Source organism: Opisthocomus hoazin, chromosome 1 (assembly GCF_030867145.1).
Source record: "Opisthocomus hoazin isolate bOpiHoa1 chromosome 1, bOpiHoa1.hap1, whole genome shotgun sequence".
NCBI classification, from domain to species: Eukaryota; Metazoa; Chordata; class Aves; order Opisthocomiformes; family Opisthocomidae; genus Opisthocomus; species Opisthocomus hoazin.
This window is the reverse complement of record NC_134414.1, coordinates 75,752,671-75,767,658: the sequence shown is the minus strand read 5'-3', so window position 1 is coordinate 75,767,658 and position 14,988 is coordinate 75,752,671. Positions and strand designations below refer to the sequence as shown.

The window sequence follows — 14,988 nt, the reverse complement described above, 5'->3', positions numbered from 1 at the left end:
TTCCATATATAATCTCTGAAAACTCAAGAAAGGTAGTTAGAAGCACCTGGCTGGCCTAATGATCCAGGAATACCAAGTTGTCCTCTGTCTCAGTGGGCTAAGGTTTATTTAATCTGAGATTTTTATCTTTCGTTCATTTGCAGTTGATGCAATGGAAGGTGAGGCTTTAGTTATAAAATGTCCTCGATGGAGTTCATCTGTGAAAATCACCTGGTATCACACGGAGAGTAACAAAATAATTCCTGCAGAAGAAGAGGGATCACGAATATTTTCCTTTACACGATTTCTTTGGTTTCTGCCAACTTCTAGAGAGGATTCTGGGAACTACACTTGTGTTATACAATTGTAAGTGCAACACTGAAAAGTGAAAGGTGTAAGACTAGAAAAAAAACCCCATGTTTTAATAATACAGTGTAATACAGTGTAATTATTATGTGTGGAAATGATGTCATTTTTTTGTGGTGTACACCAATTCATGTAACTTTTCATTCTGCTATTCCTATTTTTATGACAGGTTGTTAAATCAGTCTATGACTGAACTACAATAATAATCCATATGTTTATAAAAAACAAAACTCACATTTGTTACAAATATTTAGTATATTCCATCTAAAAATGCTATCATTGACATACCTTTATTCCATTTTTAAAGTTCAAATAATCGCACAAAGTCATTCAACATGAGTGTGCAGGTGTATCCATACAAGCAAGGAGTATGTTTCCCAAGTCAGATTCGTTACCCAAATGACACTGGAAGAGGAAAAATTGTTTGTCCTACAATTGACAATTATAAGAATGCTACTATCGTCCAGTGGTATAAGGTAAATAATATTGATATTATTATTAAACTGATAGTGCCAGTTGTAGACCAGATTACTGTGTGAAGCTATTTGCAGCCAGATAAAGTATGTTTTCTTTTCCAGGACTGCAAGCCTCTTCAGGGAGAGAGATACTTCAAGGGAGAAAAATACATTTTTATTAAAAACCAAACAAAGGAGGATAATGGTTATTATACTTGTCAATTTACCTACACTCATAGAGGAAATGTGTTTAATGTATCAGCAACAAGGATTTTCATAAGTAAGGGTAAGACAGTCGTTTTGTAGCTTGCTAAGATAAAAGGCTGATGTCTACTTAAAGCAAAGGAAACTCCTTTTGTGTATTAAAGAGAAAAAAGAGTTTCTGTAGGTTTGTTTTAAGTTCTTACTGAAAATTTAGATCAGCTTTTTTAGGTGAATTTTGTGGATGGGGATTCCAAAGGGAGCAAGATGGGTGTAAATTCAGACCTGGTCACATACAACTTTTTGCTAAAAGTCTCTGAGGACTGTGGTTGGTAGAGCTGTCTGCTAGCACTTATTTCTGAAATGAAGGGTCTCCTCAGTGGGATGCCACAAAGCTCTGCTTTCTATTTGTTCGAAGGGAGAAGAATTTGTAGCTAGTGAGCATCATCTAGTGGTCATTGGATCACTGATGTGTTGATGGCCTACAACTCAATACCTTGTGGTCCATCTTGATTATCTAGCATTTATTTGGTAGTAGAGCTGAAAAAACTTTTAGATTTGTCTTGAAGGAGACAAAATGAGCAATATATATACACACGGGCAGAAAATGAGTGGAGCTCAGTGATTATTGTGTCTTTGTTATTCAGAACGCAGCCAACATGGCTGAGATGTGTGGACTTCTGGGTGCCTTTAGGCTGTGTATTTGGATGGTGGTCAAAGGAAGAGCATGCAGCAATCAGCAGTTCCAGATTGTATCAGCTTGCCAAGACTTCAAAATGTGCCTTCAGTTCTGCAATCAGACCAGCAGAAAACCAGTCAGAAATGTTGGGGGTCTGGGGCTAGGAGCAGCTTGGGTTTGGGTGTTTTGTTTTGGGTTTGGGTTTTTTTTTTTAATTTTTGAAAACCAGGGAATGTTAATTTGCAGACTGACATCAGACCTTTCTGCTGTGGGGAGGCACCCAGCTTTGTACGCAGAATGCAGGTTTGGAGCGTAGGAGCCTTTATTCCAGTTTTTGCTGCTGTGCAAAGATCTCAGTGGTGGAGTTTGTTCTGATTATTCTGAGCTGGATAGAAGACGGATTCGTGCCAAGACCTAGTACAGTAGCTTAAGAGGTGTCATGCCTTTCCTCCACCTCTTCCCTGTGACACCCTATTGGTCTACACAATACTTCTCTGCCTAACAATTTTTGTTTGAATGTACTTTCATCAAAACTTCTCTAAATTGGTCAGGAATATTGTTGTGTCTGGGTTATAATGAAAATTGCTGGGTTTTATTCAGCACAAAGGCATCCAAATTTATGGCAGACTTTGTTACATCCAGGCAGATTACTTAATTTCAAGAGAAAGCCAGATTAATTTAGAAATTATCGCACAAAGAAGGGATTGAAACATAGCATGTGAAATCTGATCTGGATCTGTCCTGTCTGCTCCAGTTCAAAGTGACAACTTCTCTGAGTTTTTATCAGCCTTTAAAGTTATTATGCTGATGAGTGGAGCTGTTACGTTTTGATATGGTTGGCTTATGATCTACATTCCTGTTGCCTTGCAGATCCACACTGACGCAGAGGACCTTTTGCCTCTGAATGCTGGCAGCTGAGAACTTAGCATAGTCAGCTAGCTAGGAAGTTACTGACTTTCTCCTGAGTTCTTTTTTACCGGATCCAGATGATGAAAATTAGAAACAGTTAGGATGGGTGAAAAAAAATTGCTTTTCTGGCAGCCTGGGAAGCAGGGGGTTAAATGAGTTCCTGCAGATTTTTTTAGGGAAAGATGGTTGTAGGTTTCACAGAAGTGCCTTGAGATGGAAAAGCTTAATGAGGGAAAGGATAGCAAGCAATGTTTTTGCAGTGGGAAATACGAGACAGTATAAAGGGCAAGAAAAGAAGAAAAATGCATCAAGGGAAAAAAAATCTGAAAGATCTGAATACCTAATTCAAGTGAAGCTGCTGGATGTAGTTTGGACCTGTCCATAACAATTATTAGTGCAGATGGAAAATAAATATGTCAAAGGAAAAGCAGTATTGCTTCTAAAAGGTAATGATAAAGGATGCTCAGTCTCATGGTAGACTGGTGTAATGGGAAGCAGCTGTGTGCAGCAGCGGTGCGCAGGCATCAGAGAAAGAGTCTTGGGAACCAGAACTGCTAGGCTGTCAGGCTGCGGAGGTGGGGGGAAGCCAGGGAACACAGGTGGGCAGCTGTGGGCTAGAGGGTCCCCAGTTCAGATACTGCATGAAAGTACATATTCGCTATTTCATATCATGGATATGAGTAATTTCTCAAATGTCTGAAGGAATTTCTTTATCTCTTTTAAAATAAAATATGCAACTGAGAAAATGCACAAACCCAGAACTGCATTTTTTTTTGTTTCCACTCAGCAGCTAAAACAGTACTTGAGAAACTAGAAATTTTCCTTGCTTATGCACAAAGGTAAACATTACATAAATGGGGAGAAAATGCTTAAAGTATTGACATGTACAGACTCCCCAGGAATATCTGGTCATAGGAATAAAGTCAGGTGATCCCAACAGACATGTGAAACACTGTTGTAGTGATAGCTTGCAATTCTGCTTTGGGATCTTAAAATATTAACTGTACAGATTATAATAATTATCTTATAAACATTTTTTTCACAACTTTCTAATACGTACTTACTTTCTTTTCCTAATTTCTAAAGCAAAACACTCACCTCTACCTCCTCAAATTTTATTTCCAAAAGATAAAGACATAGTAGAAGTGGAGCTTGGTAAGTACAGCCTTTAAATTGTTTTTAAATTAACATTTTGTGATGCCCTAGCGAACATGAGGATATTCAAGAAGATTTAGTGACGGAATTTTTCATTACATTTTTGCACCATAATGTTTACCAGATTTAATTCACCCCAGGCACAGTGATGTGAAGCTAGATATAACTGAAGGCTTATTTAGGTATTAAGCAGCAATTTCAGGCTATTTAAATAAACCTTTCTACCCTTACTGGGATAGTCTAAGATTACTCACATGGTCAATTATTACATCTCAGCTGAAGGTGTGACAGCTTCCATCCACTTCAAAGAGAGCTTTAGCTAAATCCCTTGAAACTGCTTGATGGTACCCCTAAGAGAGAAGGATGGACTATTCTTGCAGCTAGAGATACTCCTTGTTACTTGCAGTTTGGTCTGGAGGCAGTGGCTGTGTCTCTTCTGGTGAATGAAGGAGAGCAAGGGACTGGTCGCTGGCCCTGAGACTGTGGAGCACTGCCTGACTGATGTCCACGTTGGCTAGTGTTGAGCAGACCTGTCTAGGTGGAAGACACCAAGAGGGCTGAAAAACAGGATCAAGGACTGAACTTAGAAAGAACAGGTTGGAGAGCTTGTGATGCAGAGCTTTAGGACCATAGAAGTTCTCCATGGTTCAGGTTCACCCTGTGTAACTTGCTGAATCAGAGCAAGGTGCTTGTGGTAGGCATAAGAGCTGTCTAGGGTTTTTGTGTAGTCAGTGGAGAAAGGTGGACCTCTCCAGAAAGCAAGTCCATCTGAAGCTTGAATATGTAGCCCAGGATACCTGTCTCCCAGGGCAGGTGGGGTCAATCTGGGCCGCTGGGAGAAGGGATCACAATTACTACTCCACTGTTTCTGTCCTACAGCGAGACTGCTGTGGTAGCAGGGACTGCAGGGGCCTGGGGCTGCATGCTCAGAGAGTTGCCTCGCATTCCTGTTCCTTTTTTCCTCTTCTCCCTCGTTGCTTTGTCACTCGGAATTTGATGATCTGTGCTCCAGGACCACCTTTCTCTAATAATATGGTCAGTCTCTAATGCTCTATGCACCCTGTCCACCCCTCTGGGACAACAAGTAATCTGGCACTGCTTGCAAGGAGAAAATTCACTTTGCATTTAAAAACCACTTGCTGTACAGGATGTAATGTCTCCTATTTGCAAAACTGAAGGGCTTTCTGTATGCTTGCTAATAACAATTCAGGATGTAAGCCATAAGATTTGTTAATCTTATCTAAGCCCTGCTTAGATGCAGATTTACATGGAAATAGTTTAAAGTGTTTTAATCATACCTTCTTCTGGTGCAATGGTGACTCTTACTTTGGAATAAATATTTCCTAATGACAAATACTTAATAAGTAATTTCCTGTTTTAGTTTCACTTGGGCTGGTTTACTTTACTTCTGTCCAGCTTGAATAAAATCCAAGGTAAGAGTCTTCACACAAGACTTACGCAAAATAATATATACTGACATTAAATTATGCTATTTCCATGTACATTTTTGTGTAAACCAGCATTTGCTTTTCATGTTCCTCAACAGCTGACTGCGTGGGTTAAGCATCAGAAGTAAAGTCTGCATTGTCTTCATCATAACAAATAGAAATGATTCCTTTTGTAATCCTCGGTGTCATATTAGATCATTTGTTAAAATCTCCCTTTACTATTTCTTTCCAGTCTCTTCTATGCATCATTTTCTCAGCAGAGAAATGTCAAAATTGTTAAGACAAAACTCACAGGTAGTATGAGTATTTGTAGAAATAGATGTTATAAGGAAAATAAAATGACTTGTTTTTCGTCAAGGAATGTTTACGTTGCTCTGTATCTTGATTAGGTGCTGCTTTGTCTCTGAAATGTCAGGCCCGCCTGGGGATTAAGAAACAGCCGATGGCTGTTGTCACATGGGATGTGGATAACATCTCGGTGAAATACTTAGGTTTTTCAAGATTTCGTGAAAAAACTCATTTGTAAGTACATAGAACACAGAATAATCTTTCTTCTATGCAAACTGCGCCTAGCCATTGAAGACAACGGTCCCAGCTCTTTCTCTCTCTGTTAGTTTTGAAGGACGTGAGCAAGAGTATTACAGAGAGGCCACTTTGCATATTGCTAAAATAAAAAAGGAGGATCTGCGGTCAAATTTCACATGCGTAGCGCTGAACGAAATGCACAACACAAAGGCCACGGTGACGTTACGACTCAAAGCACAGTGTGAGGGTAGGATTTTTTTGTTTTGTTTTCTTACCCTTTGCACTCGGTTTGAAGAATGTTGGTGACTTTATTTTATTATTTGTTTCTGTTCATAAGAAAGTTTCTGCTAGTAAGAAGAAAAAACCAGCCTGCTTCCTCCCTGCGTATTCAATGCAGTGGCAAAATTCTCACAGCTTCATTAGGTCATGAAAGTCCTTGGGGTAAATTATGCTGGGAGGGGGGACGTTACCCAAATGGTAGCAGTGAAAGATTAAAGATGCAGAGCAGGACAGTGTATGAGCCCTGTAATAAGAATATCCTGTTTCTAGGAAATTTCTGCTTGGTGACAAATTCCCCTTGCCGTGAAGGCAGGCAGTGCACTTGGACTTGAAGCACACTGGTATAGTGCAGTCTGCTCTGCAAGATACTCAGGCTGTAGAGGATCCTCTGCAGATGAGAGCCAGGCAAGGAACTGACCTCTCCTTTGGTCGTCAGTGTTAACACGCATTATGAGGAGCAGAGATCCATCTTCTTTTGAGAATCAAACTGTTGTTTCTACTGCAGAACTATGGCAGAAATTCAGCAAACTTTGAACGCAAGAGTTTCAGCTGACAGTTTACCAGTTTTCTTGCCTTCCCTCCCATACCACATCCACTGTAATGCCTTGGGTTTTTGACCGAATGTTAGGTGGCGTGACTAACGTCTGTGATGTCTGCCTTTATCCTCTCTCCCTCCGAGCACTACTGTGTTCACTGTGTGCCGCACAGAGGTGTGAATAACGCTTCAGGGGCTTTCCCTTGGTTTAGTTTTTAAATTCATGATTCTATTAATTGGTGCCAGAGAAGGAAAATTGAGGTCAGTACATGGTGGAGGCTGGGATGGTCTTTAGCTGCTATGGGAATGTTTTTTTTAATAGGGCTAGTCAAACCCCTGAGAAAGCACTGTCACCAACACCAGTGTGATTCTCATGGCAGAAAATGTTACTGTGTCTGCGAAGGCACAAGAAGCTGCGGTCAATGATTTCCTTTCTTATCACCTCAGATGTGCTGAACCACCAAGGACCTTGAGAAGAAATCCCAGGGTCTTTAACAGGGATTAGTTTTCTGTGAGGGAATGCTGGAAAGAGTAAAACCAACTGTATTGTGATCATGGGGTGTGCACAGCTCCATGTCCTGCGGTATCCTTGACTGTTCATAGCTTCCTACAGGATTATGGCTTCAAAGCATAGACCTATTTCCTTGCCATAGCCTAGACTAGAAGGGATATAGGTGACTTATAACAGAGGATGGGTCATCATCCAGCAGGACAACACTGATTGCCCCCAGAGGAAAGTTTTGGTTGGATATTATTAAATGAGGGCAAGTGTAGCATGACTCAGGAAGCTGGAAACAAAACAGCTCTGCACTGAATTATCTCCATATGGGAGTATACTTGCAATGAGAGGAAAGGAAACTGAGTAACAGTTCGTGCTCACTCTAGTTCAGGCAAAACAAGTCATTTATGGCCCCCATATTGCAAACTACATGAAGGAAAGAGTGTATTTTATATTCTGTATTTATCAAGTGATTCATTAAATCTAATTTCTGTTGTAGACAACTCTTGTTTTGTTTTTTTTATCCATAGGTCTTCAGTAAATGTTCATGAAAACTCTTGACTGTGACCCCCCTTTGCTGCTGCCTGTTTTGTGTGGATGTCTGTTCCCTTCCCCTTGTTGCTGCTCTTGTCAAGATGCCTGCTTCTGCTATTCAGCACTGTTGGTGTAAGCAATGCTACATCCAGAAATGGTGGTGCTTTGCTTTAGTTTTCTTCACTCACTCCTTGCGCAGCTGAGTAATATTTATGCTAAAACAATGACAGCTTGCCTCTGAGTATAATAAAAATGCTGCAGGGTTTGCTTGTAAATGTGTAATAAAAATGTGTACTCTATTTCTTTTTGTGTTTTATTTGTTTGTTTATTTTTAATGAAAAAAATGTGTTTTTCGTAAAACATGTGGTTGTTCCTTAGTGTTTCCCACAGCACAAATTGTGTCTGCTACCTACTATCCTGTTAATGTGCTTTTCACACAAGTTCCTGCTCTGTATTCTGATTTTTTTTTTCCAGGGAATTCAGTATGGGTTACATTATCATTATTTATAGCAGGTGTCTGTGTTAGGAAGTAAGAGATGAATAGGTGTCATGCCACTTACTACTCAAATAAGTCAGTCTCGGGGGCATTTAATGGGCTATAGAAATAGTGTTTAGCAGCACAGGTGACGGATTAAGGGAGGAAGCAAAGATGTTGTCAGCAATTGCATCAGCAATCCTCTGCGTTAGTACCTGTTCAGTCTTATGGCAATAGTTTCTGTCTTCAAAAACCTGATGAATTAATGATTTGGCTCACTACATGGATATTTTCAATGGGAACTAGAAATTAAGTCTATTTTTCTGTCATAATCAAATACTTAAAGTCCTAGTTCACTGTTGGCAATATCATTATAATTTAGCCTAGCAATTTGCTTTGATAACAATTGCAATCCACATAAGAATAAAAAATTGCCAGAGGAGTGACAAGAAAAGGAGGAGTTCCTTTCACAGTCAAGGTTGGTGAGAGCTGTTTGGTTTTGTCTCCATGGAAAACAAAAATACTCTCTTTACACTGCCAGGAACAGATGTCATTGACAAAGCTTGACATTTTGCAGGGAAAAAAGTGTATTTTCCAGTTTAGGATGCATGCTGTGCACACACGTCTGTGTTCACATATGTGTGTGAAGGAAAGTGCTGTATTGTGAAAAAAGTGTCTGTCCCAAGTGTCTTTTCAATTACCTTTTTTAAACAGGAAATAAATGCTTCGAAGAGAAGCTGATCAGCTCTTTAGAAATGAGTTTCATGACCTAAGTAGAATCGTAGAATGCTTTGGGTTGGAAGGGACCTTTAGCGGTCATCTAGACCAACCGCCCTGCAGTGAGCAGGGACATCTTCAACGCGACCAGGTTGCTCAGAGCCCCATCCAGCCTGGCCTTGAATGTTTCCAGGGTCGGGGCATCCACTGCCTCTCTGGGCAACCTGTGCCAGTGTTTCACCACCCTCATAGTAAAAAATTTCTTCCTTATATCTAGTCTAAGTCTACCCTCCCTTAGTTTAAAAACAATGCTCCTTTTCCTGACACAACAGGCCTTGCTGAGAAGATTTATCTTTCTTATAAACCCTCTTTAAGTACTGAAAGGCCGCAATGAGGTCTCCCCGCAGCCTTCACTTCTCCAGGCTGAACAACCCCAACTCTCCCAGCCTTTTGTCATAGGAGAGGTGCTCCAGCCCTTGGATCATTTTTGTGGCCCTCCTCTGGACCTTCTCCAACAGCTCCATGTCCTTCTTGTGCTGAGGGCTCCAGAGCTGGACAGTTATAAGAAGTAATGCAATGCAGTCAGCTCCTTTTGCTGTGATCTGGTGGTATCCAGACTATGCACACTATGTCTTTTAGATAGAGAGAAATTGGGCAAATTCTTTCTTTGTTTTAATAAGAGAATTTAATGAGGATTTGTCTATGAATTTTGACAGTCCCTTCAGCTTATTCTTGCGTCCATTAGGAGTTGCTAATGTCCCTGCATCTTTCAGCTGCTGCTGCTGCTACATTCAGAGGTTGCTTCTCCTCCTGCTGAGGAAGATCTTTCTCTGTTTTTTTCTGCATCCACTCCCTGCCTAGTCTTTGACCACCTCCAGTCAATATGGAACCCATCTTCCTATCCTCCCACACTATTTCCCGTCCTTTCCCCTCTTTGCCTGAAGTTGTTTGGTATCTTCTGACTCCTTCACTAACACTTGTTCATAAACACATTCTTCAAGTCTCATAATGCCTCCTTACAGAAAATGCAGGCTGTCTCATTTCCTCCAGATCTTTCAGTCCTACATCTCCCTTTTTAATTCCAGAGATCATCCCACATTTTACATTCTCTCTCTGCCACAAGACATGTCCTCTTATGTGCTCCGAGATCATCTAGTTGTGTGGTGTGCCTCTGGTCACTGTAAGGCTAAGGAATTTGTGACAGCTTTTAATTCCCTTTTATTCCACCTTTCCTGACAAAGATGTAGCTTCTGTTACTGGACACCTGATAAGAGACAGTGACTCTGCCTGCCAGACTATTCCCAGTTGCCCTCCACAGCTGCTTGGTATCTCTCACGCTGGAAGATGCCACCTCTCAAGAACTAGAATATTAATCGGCTACGCTGTTCATACCAGTTCAGCTCATTGATAACTGCAGTGGATCAATGCTTACAAAAGTAGCTCTGCTGGCAGAGGGAGGGATGCCTCTGAGACAGAGGCAATGACAAGTAATTGGAGAAACACTGAAAGTCTTAGCTCCTTCTACCAGCAGAGATGGGTCAGGACAGGAAAATCCCTTCAGCACACCTTTTAACCTGTCTGCTAGGGAATACACGGGCTGTCTGAATACTTTCCAAGTCCTTCACTTTTTATTAATATACAAGCTGCCACTGGCTTTTAGTTCCTCATCTTGATTGAGGGCTGGTTAAGTACCTGGAGGTGGATCTGCATGTGTCCGACCCACAAGCATCATCTTATTTCTCCCTGAGCATTCCTCAATTCTCATTCACAAAGAAGTGTAAAATGCCAGAGGACCACAAATCTTTCTGGCATGAACCATCTTCTCTGGAGAGTGCCAGGAGTTCCAGTCATTCAGAGGAGAGATAAAGTTCCCAGAACATCAGCTCTGTTCATCCTCAGAGACATCTAACAACAAATCTAACCCTTTGGCTCTTCGATAAGAGGATGTGGGAAGTGCATCCACCTTAGAAGCCAGAGAAGTTACAAAAAACAGTGTTCTTCTGGAGTTTGTCAGGAAATCCTTCAAATGTTGCTTTTTGACTTGTTTTCTCTGGCCTCTCCAATATTGTTTCTTGTGAGCTGATAGTTCTGTATTCCCATTGCTCTAGTACATAAATAAATAGAAGACAGTCTGCTCATGAACTCTCTGCTGCCAAATGATGCAGCAAACTGAAAAACAAGATCTGTTCAACTTTGTTCAGGGCCTCCAGAAGTGGCTTCTAGTCCTTGCCCCCATTGTGTTGAATAAACTGACTGGTTTATTCCAGACAAATGAGAGGCTAAGTCAGCCTTACTGGGAACTGAACCTGCTCTACCAGGAAGATCCCTGTGGGGTTCTTGTCTGACACTTTACAAGTTGTATAAGCACAGGAAATTTATGACTTCTTTTCCAGCCTGGGTCTAATAAGTGCAGAACCAAATGTAAACAGCATTTTTCAGGTTCGTAATTGCAGAAGTTGTTCAAACCTGTTTCTTCTCTAGATGTTTTATAGATACTTACTTCATGCAGTGTAATGGTATTTGTACTGTCATGGTGAGCACAGTCTCAACAAATGAAACAGTAAGAAATAGTGGCAATCTCTGATCCGATCCTTGGGTCATCCTCACCAGGTAGTAGAAGGGGTTTTCTGTGTGTGTGTATTGACCAGGAAAATGGATCAAATTGTAAATTTGAAGGGGTCCACAGGGACAAAGTTCATTCATGGGCATCACGTGATACTGCTAAAACCACAAAATGGACAAACTTCACTGTGAAAGAAAATGGTTGTTGTCTTGCCCACTTCGATCTTATTGGAAGGTGGTTTCCCCAGATCTCCCAGCTCTGGGGAGGTAGGATCATCATGTGCCTGATGTTTCTTTCTCCCTTTAAATGGCAAAGAGAGAAAGAGGAAGAGTTGAAAATCATGCCAGATTTAATTCACATCCTACCAGAGTAAAGGGAAAATGTACTTGTAAACTCTTTATTTAAATACATTTCCAGTGGAATTTCTCAGGCATTAATATTTTTAGGTTGGCTCTGCAAGTACTACTCAATACACTACGTTATTCAAGATTTCCTGGAGAAGCCAGGGAACCTGTGAATTTCTATATAAGAGACTCTTCACTGCTAAGTATTTTGTCTTACTTCATTCACTTAGTGCCAAGTCCAAGCAAGAGCTCTGAAATTGCTCACTGGTGCTGGTCAGTACCTTCACCTGGTAGCATGCTTACTGGATGCATACCATCTGCAGCATTTTCCCATCTGTCTTGCTGCCTCTTCTGTAGAGGAAATTGAGACTGGGTCTTCAGCCTGCTGTAAGACGCACCTCCGCAAGTGCCGGCGAATGGCCTGCTGCTGCAGCCACGTGTATCTTCTGCATGTTTTGCAGGCAGAAGGAGGAAGAGCCCTGAACGTCTGATCCTCTTGGCTGAGTGGAGTTGCTACCAGTACACGTAATCACCCTCCATGGGCTGAGATGCTGTGAAGGGTCTTCACAGTGAGGATGCCAGAGCTGACCTCCACGTCTCTATTGCTAGAATGCTTGTATTTAAACCTATATGTGGTCAACATTCAAAGGAGCATTTCTTTCCTCAGCTAAGATAATTCTGAAATTGCAGTATACCTGAAATCTCACTGTAACACTGAAAAGATGCGTGATTCTAGTGATATTCCAAGCCAGGGCATTGCATCTGGAAATTATTGTATGTGCTATACCATAGTAAAATAAAAATAGATGGACCCTTTTTACGCAGATGTGATGCACAGTGTGGACATTTTTGTGTGCATTTCTTTGGGGGTAAAAGTCCATCATCCAGTCCAACACCTCTAGAGGTATATTTTTTAATCTAAATAATTTCAGTGTTCTGTATCACAGAAAAGTCCCCAAAGCAGTTTTATTATTACAACTATAGGATGATGAGTTGTCATGCTGGGCAGGAATAACTAGGTAAAGAAGGCGGACTGTGAGTGGAAATATCTTTATGAGTTTGGTTGTCAGAGAAAAAATGTATATGGAACTGCTCTGAATCTATCTGTTAAAACCAAGTGGAGTAGATTTAGGTATCCTTCATTTGCTTAGGAGGAGATTTCTACTATGAGACAATTGCCATTAATCTTCCCTCTAAGGGAAGCATGAATCCATTTTGTGTAGTTGCTTTATAAAGCCTTTGATATTCTAATGTTAAACTTGGCTATCTGGAATTCATAGTGTTTTCAACGCTGAATCCTGGGTGAATTCAATATTTCCAGGACATACATCAAAAGTATCTTCTTCAGCTCTGTGGCTGTAACAGTCTCAGGTTTAAGCTTCCATCTTTCTAGTTTTGAAAGAGTACAAAATGATCTTGCTTCTAGCTTCCATCGCTTCTTGCTGCAGCAGAAGTGGATACCATCCAGAGGATGCACATATCTAGATTGATTTCTGTTCTGTGAATCACAGACAAGAGGAGAAGTGGGCTGTTACAGAAATGCAGCTATCTGGCTTGTGATAGAAACATAGTTCCCCTAGAAGAGCGATAATCACAATCTTGTCCTAGGCTAGTTGTGTGTGTATGATAGCACAAAGCTGGTGACTGCCATCCTTACAGAATCATAGAATAGATTGGGATGGAAGGGACCTTTAAAGGTCACCTAGTCCAACCCCCCTGCAGTGAGCAGGGATGTCTTCAACTCAGTCGGGTTGCTCAGAGCCCCGTCCAGCCTGGCCTTGAATGTTTCCAGGGATGGGGCCTCCACCACCTCTCTGGACAACCTGTTCCAGTATTTCACCACCCTCATCGTAAAGAAATTGTTCCTTATATCTAGTCTGAATCTATCCTTGATAATTCTTCATCTCCGAGGCAGAGGTGGTCAGATTCAAGAGCTCTTCCATGAGGGAAGCTGGAACTAAAGTGAGTGGCTCCTTTCTTTCCAAATTTTCCTTACTTGTCATTGCTATTTTATGCTCCTTGACCCTCTTCAAAGGAAAAAGCAGGGGAGAACGTCATCTGCCTCCAGCACAGTTTATTTTATTTTTGTGACTACGATATGTTCTATTTTCCTGTTTGGTTTGTGTACTTTGTTCTTATCTTGCAGATTACATTATTTGCACATATTTCTCTGTACTCTATTTGTGCAACTACGCCAGAAGCCTACGCTTGTCTTTTTGTGGACACTTATGGTTGTGATGTGTAGGCTTAGATGCCTTATGAAGTACTTCTTGAACATTGTTGCTGGTTGTGTTATCAACACTTTGATAATGTTACAAAAATACTTAAACATCGTTGTCAGCTGTGGTATTTAGTGTAGGTAGGTCTGGATTCAATGGAAGTAAATGTTAATTATATTCTGCTTGGTATGCTTCTAGTTTAGGGATCTCTGTGTTGGCTACAGCAGCTGGGGAAAGGAAAAGCTTTGTCATCTCTGTTGTGAGCTCCTTACAGCTGCAACAGAAGTAAGGATATGAGAGGCTGAGGCTTCAGCCCATGGGTTAACTTCTCTACGGCTAACAATATGTTCACCTTCTTTGCAGTGGGTCTTCCCAACGTCCTCTTGATCGTAGGATCTCTCGTTCTGCTAGTTGCAATAGCAGTGTCTGTTATCCTTTATCAGTCCTTCCGAGTGGATATCGTCCTGCTGTATCGGGAGATATTTCAGCCCCACCCAGTCAAGGATGGTGAGTAAGAATTGAGCAAGAAAGTCTAAAAAAAGCAAAAAAAGCAAATCATATGGATATGAATTTATTTGATAGTTGATTACTAACTCATATGACACTTGAGCCTGATCCTTTGCTTTCTTACACCTTCTGAAATTGTTTAGGTAAGAGGGGGCATACATAGCTCTGCTAGTGCTGGACATTCCCTTATTTCCTGGGTTCTGTAGTGATGTGTTACATAAAAGAGGGACTCAGGCCTGGTTTCAATTTTTTTAACAAAAATATTTGCCATGGAACATTCAATGGCAGTGAAAATCCAGTTTACAGTGCTACTCACTGTACTTGTTACATGCTTTCCAAAGCAAAGGAACCAGCCTGCTGGCTAATGTGTTGACAGGCATGTGTTAGAGCACTACAGTTTTTATAAGCCAAATAGAAAGGTACTAGTATTGTTTGGGGGAATAAACTTCTTCAAGGTGGAAGAATTTAAGTGAAGTGTCTCGTCCTGAAAGACAAAGGCTGTCAACAGCTTATTGTATTACTGAAATAACAAATGCTGTGCTTCATCTGTATTTCATGCTATCATGTAACAATCAATTGAATTCTTACTCTGGATACTT

The 14,988-nt window shown here is 40.9% G+C and overlaps 1 protein-coding gene across 3 annotated transcripts in view; it reads left to right on the top strand.

Moving 5' to 3' along the window:
• Nucleotides 1-14,988, top strand: part of IL1RL1 (interleukin 1 receptor like 1) — a 42,268-nt gene that overhangs the window by 21,407 nt on the left and 5,873 nt on the right. For 2 of the 3 annotated variants that reach the window (XM_075426425.1, XM_075426433.1), the window contains exons 5-11: nucleotides 144-345; nucleotides 653-821; nucleotides 924-1,086; nucleotides 3,676-3,744; nucleotides 5,582-5,714; nucleotides 5,807-5,964; nucleotides 14,246-14,389. In XM_075426425.1, the coding sequence (XP_075282540.1) occupies nucleotides 144-345; nucleotides 653-821; nucleotides 924-1,086; nucleotides 3,676-3,744; nucleotides 5,582-5,714; nucleotides 5,807-5,964; nucleotides 14,246-14,389 (1,038 nt within the window). Of the gene's footprint in view, nucleotides 1-143; nucleotides 346-652; nucleotides 822-923; nucleotides 1,087-3,675; nucleotides 3,745-5,581; nucleotides 5,715-5,806; nucleotides 5,965-7,560; nucleotides 7,801-14,245; nucleotides 14,390-14,988 lie in introns of those variants that run through there. The other variant, XM_075426437.1, reaches the window with a different exon arrangement.